This window comes from Nicotiana tabacum, chromosome 17 (genome assembly GCF_000715075.1).
Source record: "Nicotiana tabacum cultivar K326 chromosome 17, ASM71507v2, whole genome shotgun sequence".
Lineage (NCBI taxonomy): Eukaryota > Viridiplantae > Streptophyta > Magnoliopsida > Solanales > Solanaceae > Nicotiana > Nicotiana tabacum.
In genome coordinates, this window is record NC_134096.1 from 34,063,515 (window position 1) to 34,070,321 (window position 6,807).

A 6,807-nucleotide genomic window follows, 5' to 3' on the forward strand; every position below is an offset into this window, starting at 1 on the left:
TTAAAGGTTTCCTCCTGTGTATTTTGACAACACCAACACCTAGAGACACATGTATATCCTTGCCTTCTCCATAAGTCATCGGTATCCAGTTTTCCCCTCCATAGTCTCCAAAGAAAGAATGAAATCTTGAATGACACCCTTTAATCCACATATGCTTTTATTCTGGATTAGGATGTGCTCTATGTCTCACTAAATGACAAGCACTACTCACTGTGAACTTACCTGATGTAGTAGGTTTCCATAAAGGTTTATCCCAGTAACCAGAGCTGCCTTCAAATTGCACATTTTGTATAATATGTTCAGTTATATCTTCAGGGAAGGTCTAGTTAATCAACTCCTCATTCCAGCTATCATCTTGCCTCAATTCTGCTAGTTCTTTCAGTTCCTCATTGATATAAAACTCAGGTGGCACCAAGTGGTATAGTGCCCCTAAACCTGTCCAGATTTTATGCCATACATTTGTTGTTCCACTCTTCATCTCCCACAGTATCGCATGATCTACATCTTCCCTTTCATTTAGCATTTACTTCCACACATGAGATCCTGCCCTAAACTGCACTACTATAGGAATCTATTTCTTGCAATACTTTTTACACATGAAGTTAGACCATAGTGATTTGGTTGTTCTGAATCTCCACCAAAGCTTAGCAAACAAATCCCTATAAACATCATGTAGATATCTGAACCCTAATCCAACTTCTTCCTTAGGCAGACATAATTTTTGCCAGGATGCCCAATGTCTACTTCTGCCTTCCTCATTTGTACTCAAAAAGAACCTTTCAAACATCTTGTGCAAGTGCTCAATAACATTATTTGTAGGATCAAGCATGGATAGCATATGTACTGGCATGCTTTGCAACACACTAGTGATGAGTGTTGCTTCCCCTCCAAATGATAACAATTTCCTTTTCCAAGAGTGTAGTTTAGCTTTCACCTTCTCTATGAGATCATTATAGTAATATTTACTTCTTCTAGTGTAGAAGATAGGGCACCCTAAGTTGGTAAAAGAAAACTCCCATCTAGCAAAACCTGTGGCATCTCTGACTGCCTGAAACGATGCATTGGAAATATTAGCATGCATATAGAATGAGCTCTTTGTTTTGTTGATCAACTATCTATAAACCCTCTTATAACTCCCCAATATTGTCATCACCTTCTTCAGAGATTCTGGTTGAGTTGAAGCAAAGATGATAGTGTCATCAGCATATGTCAAATGATTCAAAGGTTCGGACCACTTAGGCATACCAAATCCTATAAAGTCTTTGTCCTCAAACATCTTGTTCAAGGATCTAGATAGCACTTCTGCTGATAACATGAACAATAAAGGAGATAATGGATCCCCTTGCTTCACCCCTCTTGTAGACTTGAAGAATCCTGAAGCTTGACTATTCACCAACATTGAGTATCAATTATTGGATATTAAGTTCCACACCATGTTGATGAATTACTCTGCAAACCCCACCTTCTTTAAAATATGTAGCGAATACTTCCAAGAGACCCTATCATAGGCCTTAGCCATGTCCAGCTTAATCATCACATTGGCTGGCTTAGCTCTAAGTCTTATATCTGTAACTATCTCCTATGTCAGAAGATTATTTTCAAAGATACTCATTCCCTTCACAAATCTAGATTGATTAGGAGACATCAAGGTAGGTAAGAACTTCTCTAGTCTATCATGTAACACCATGGATACTCAGAAAATATTTGCACCATAGGTGTCTTAGGAAACAACACCAAATTAGTGTGTGTAATGAACTTTGGTAGTGTATCACCTCCATAAAAATGTAGTACAATGTTGTGTATATCAAAGCCAATAATCTCCCAGCAGTCTTGATAAAATTTTCCAGTAAATCCATCTGGACCACTGACACTATCTCCGCTCAATTCAAAAATTGCCCCCTTGATTTCTTCTAGTGTTAGATATCTACACAACTCCATATTCTGCTCTACAGTCACCATGGAAGGCACATTGTCAAGAAAAGCAAAATCAATGGGATCACCTTTTTTGGTAAACTGATTCTGATAGAGTCCATAGCAGCAGTAGCCAATTGATCTTGATCCTCAATCTAGTTCCCATCTCCATTTTTAATCCTCTTCAGTTGCAACTTCTTCCTTTTTCCATTCACATGATTGTGAAAGAAGCTAGTATTTCTTTCCCCTTAGGCAACCAAGTCATCCCAGCCATTTGCTTCCAATACTGCTACTCAATACTCAGATACTTCTTCAATTCTGCCTAGGCCTGTTGAAGCACTATTCTATTAGCTATTGTTGGTTCCTCTTCAAACAGCAGCTCCTTCACTTTTACAATGTCCTCTAAGATTGACAATTGCATGAATATGTCACCAAAAGTGACATTACTCCATTTGTATAATGCAACATTCACATTCTTCAACTTGTGCTTGAACATCAGAAAAGGATCGTCAATGAAGTCTTCTTGTCAATTCTTCCTCACCACCTCTTTAAAAGATTCATGTTTGGTCAGAAAGTTGAGAAATCTAAATGGTTTCACATAGTTTGCAGCTTATTCTCCACAACTCATGAATAAAGGGGCATGATCAGATCCAGTTCTTATCAAATGCTCAATGTCAATAGTAGGAAACAGATTCTAGAAAGGAAGATTTACCAATGTCCTATCCAGTCTCTTAAAGATACATTCAACATTAGGTCTTCTATTCCACCAAGTGAATGGACTCTCTTTGTACCTTAGATCAAATAAACCACTTGAACTGATACAAAAAGCAAAGTCTTCATATTCAGGAGGGTACACTAGAAGACAACCAATCTTTTCATCTTCATGAAGTATCACCTTAAAGTCTCCACCTACCATCCAAGGCATCTCCGTGTCACTTGCAAGATAGTACAAATTATCCCACAAATCCAGCCACTCAAGGGTTGTACATTTTGCATAAACAGAAGTCATCATGACATGTTGGCCAATGTCATGATGAAACACATTAACAGTAACATGTTTTGCAGTGTCCATGATCAATTCCCCTTCAACATTAGCATCAACAAATAGCCAGATCTTCCCATTAATATTTGATAAAGTAGATTCAATATTCAACCTTCTTTTGTACCTTTGTATGTGGCTTTAATTCTGAAATGGTTCCATCAATGCAATGACAAGAAAACTGTGCTCTCTTTGCATGTTGATCAGCCTAGGAAAGACATGTTGTGTATTTAAAGACCTTATATTCCAAATTAGTATTTTGATTATCATTTAGTTTGTGGCAGTGCCCTTCTGGGCATTACTCTTAAAGGTTGTGATGCTTCCTTGTTTTGTGCCTGCTTCTCACTTTTCTTTCCTACCTTAGCACTAGCTCTAGGAGATATGTTAGCCTCCCTTGCTACATTTTTGAAGTTTCCAGTTGTGGACTCATCTTCTCCTTCATCCGCATAGTATAATTGTACCATTAAGGTTTTATCAATCACTAGCAAAGCCACATTGTGTGTCACTAAATCATGTATGGTCTGAATAGGAGTCTTCACATGCACATTGACCTGAACCTGCATATTCTGCTTAGTTCCTGATGCACATGACAAAGAAATTGGTTCCATGTCTTATGTTGCCTTTGGTACTATATCTTGATCCTTCTGCTCTTTAGTTATCACATTTTCTTCCTTTATCACACTATTAGTATGCTGCATAGCTCCTAAAACCTCCTGAATCACCTTAAATTGCAGCTCAAATACATTACCCAGGCTAGGGTTTACTGTAGCTACTTCTGCAGGAGTTACTGTTCCATTGAATTCTGAATGCATGCCATCATCTGTTTGATCCCCTGGCCTTACTGTATCTTCTAAGGCATCATTATGAATATCACAAACCTATCCACCACCTAAAACATCCAACAGACCACCTGAATCTAGGCCAAAAACATCGACAATTTTCCTAGGGTTTACTGTTCCATTGGCTTGCTCCTTCTATTTCTCTTTCCCAGCTGGATCCTCCATGTTTCTAGCTTATTCAAGTGACCCTGCATATACTCCAATTGTTTTCCTCGCATGCTGCATTATAGTACTCTGTAAATTACTAACACTAGTTTCTTGTACCCTAGGGTTTAATGTAGCAAGATTTTCAACTGTGCTTGTGTGGTTGCCCTGTGTGTCGCCAGTTTTCTCTTGTATTCTTGCACTCATGTTTGCCTTTACATAATCTTCCAAAGAATGTACCTCATCATTCCATAGAGTTTTAGATTCCTTGATAGCTCCAGTTGCTTGTATATTCTTTGGTGCTTTCTCTACAGTATGAGAAGCTATCTCCTGGCCTAAATGGTTAAGTGTAACATTGGATTCTTCCTTTGTCTTGACAAATCTTCTTTGAACTCAGTCAATTGTTCTCTCCTTATTATCTAATTCACCAGTCCTAGTACCACGAGGATTAGGACTCTACTTTCTTATTCTAGCTTCTTTCCTCCCCTCAACCCTAATCCCTACAACACTAGGATTAGCATTGTCATGATTAGTTACTGTAGTGCCAGCTTTCCTTGAATTTGAATTGGAATTTTCAACATTGCGTAGCTGCTCCTTCTCTTGTATCCTCTTGGATTTATCCTCACGCAGCCTATTGATTGTCTCATTACTATTTCTTTCCCCCTTGCCATCAGTGATCATCAAGATAGGTTGATCAGTTTCTTCAACTCCCAATGCATCAAACTTGTTGCTTGTGGTCACCATCTCACCATTGTTCTTTCCCTTCAATTTTTCATTCTCCTACTCCTTTGCATTCCCAATAATATGGCCTCACTTATCTCTTTGGTATTTGTTTTGACTTCTTTGCATCCATTCCTGCCTAGATTGATTAGGAATAGGCTTCCCGAGGATCTTTCCACTAATCAATACCTTAGTCGGGTTAGCAGTTGTTCCAACAACTTTCTTTTCTTTGGTAGTATCATCAACACCCTCTTCTAACTTCTTGTGAAGTTCAGGATGAATGATCTAGTACTCCTATTCATTATGCCCTTATTTTTTACACGTCTTGCAATACTTAGTCATATAGTCATATTTAATCTTAATCAACTTGTATTCTTCCGGACCAGTTTCATCCTATTCTTTTATAATCTTAATTCTTTGAGGAAGATTAGCTAATAAATTCACCTCAATTTTTACCTTAGCGCGGCTTGGTCTTGTGCCAATTTTTGTAGCCATATCAATATGTAGGGGCTTACCCATAGCCCTAGCTAACATGAAAACAAAATCCTTACCAAATACATTATGAGGCAAATCATGAAACGAGATCCAAGCGATGGCTATAGGTGTTTCCTCTTCCGGCTTCCACCAAGGGCTCCAGTTAGTACATCTCATCTGCCACATATCTCCTTGAGCCTTCAAGTAGAATGCTGGTTTGGATAGCAAGTGAATGTAATCCTCCATCAAAGACAACTTAATAAGGACATGTGCATATTCAATTAAACCAATCAAACATGAACCTTTTAATTCACATTGAATTAGAATCACCTTACACAGTTCTTGAATAACAGGCTTACCATATGAAAACTTTCCTAGAACTGCAAATTGTAGTCCTTGTTGTACTATATATTGCTTAACTTCAGTCTTCTTCCACTTGAGAATTGGTTCCCCATGTAGATATTCTAATGGTTTGATAGGAACGTCGTCTAGGGTTTGCATGGGAGCACTTAATGCTTTAGGTTGTAGAAGTTGTGCCTAGTTTTGTAATAGATTAGGGTTTGTAGTGGTTAAGGGTGACTGTAATAGGGTGTTTACCGACAGACCAACCTCCGGAGGAGGCTGGCCAGTGGCCGGAGTAGCCATGGAAAATAGGTTTAGGCATCAAGTTTAGGGTTTTTCATGAGAGAGAAGAGGGCATCGTAATATTTTAGTAAGTAATTGACTTTTTGGTGTTCATATGTTAGAATCAGACCTCGTAGAAAATTTCGGATGTTGAAGTTTGGTTCTAAGACATGTGGGCTAAGGTAGCAGGAAGGACCTTCAGTCTGGCTTGAGCTAATGTGCTTATATGGATTGTGGTGGCACGGGTAGGTGCACGAGGTATTAAACTGTGATTTTGGGCAACTCGGGGATGGTTCTTGGAATGTTCGAGTACGAACGTATGTTTAAGTGGGGGAGAATGTAACGACCCGATTGGTTATTTTAATCTCTAGCATGATGTTCAGCGGTTTGAGATTTTGAGTATATTCACTTCATGTATTATGACTTGCACACGTGGTTAGTTTCGATTTTCGAGAAGTTCGGAGTTGATTTGGAAGAATAATTCTCAATTCTGAAGCTTTAAGTTGAAAGAGTTAACCAAGGTTTGACTTTTGAGTAAACGACCTCGGATCAAAGTTTAGACAGTTCTGTTAGGTCCGAATAGTGATTTTGAGCTTAGACGTATGTAAGAATTTGGATTTGGAGGTCCGTAGGTTGATTTGATGCTTTTTGGCGAAAGTTGGAAGATTGAAGGTTTGGAAGTTTGATAGGTTTAACAAATAGTTGACTTTGTTTATATCGAGTCTGAATTATGGTTCCAAAAGTTAGTATTGGTCCGTTTGTGTCATTTAGGACTTGCATGCAAAATTTACAGTCATTCCGGGTTAATTTGGCATGGTTCGGCATGAGTTTAAGAAGTTTAAAAGTTCATTTGTTCATTAGGCTTGAATTGATGTGTGATTCATAGTTTTGATATTTTTTGGTGTGATTTGAGGCCTCGAGTAGGTTCGTGTTATGTTTTGGGACTGTTTGGTGTGATCGGACGAGGTCCGGAAGCCTCGTGTGTGTTTCGGATGGGTTTGGGTTGTGTCGCGCTTTTATTTGATGTTTCAGTATCGTTTATTTGGGCATAAAGAA

At 38.5% G+C, this 6,807-nt stretch overlaps 1 protein-coding gene across 1 annotated transcript; it reads right to left on the reverse strand.

Annotated features, from left to right (window-relative positions):
* Window positions 1-571: 571 nt before the first annotated feature.
* On the reverse strand, window positions 572-3,558 carry LOC142171774 (uncharacterized). The gene is made up of 8 exons (XM_075235475.1): window positions 3,253-3,558; window positions 3,078-3,158; window positions 2,624-3,025; window positions 2,252-2,398; window positions 1,792-2,019; window positions 1,488-1,579; window positions 1,154-1,385; window positions 572-1,048 (listed from the first exon to the last, which is right to left on the reverse strand). The coding sequence occupies exons 1-8, from the start codon at window positions 3,556-3,558 to the stop codon at window positions 572-574; spliced, it is 1,965 nt and encodes a 654-aa protein (XP_075091576.1).
* Window positions 3,559-6,807: the final 3,249 nt, after the last annotated feature.

What these genes read in the sequence shown, in the direction of transcription:
- LOC142171774 (XM_075235475.1), bottom strand. Translation starts at nt 3,558, where the DNA reads ATGGAACCAATTTCTTTGTCATGTGCATCAGGAACTAAGCAGAATATG. An exon ending in AGAGACTGGATAGGACATTG is followed by an intron (nt 2,399 to 2,623) that starts GTAAATCTTCCT and finishes CTGATGTTCAAG; the next exon opens with CACAAGTTGAAGAATGTGAA. An exon ending in CAACAATAGCTAATAGAATA is followed by an intron (nt 2,020 to 2,251) that starts GTGCTTCAACAG and finishes GGACTCTATCAG; the next exon opens with AATCAGTTTACCAAAAAAGG.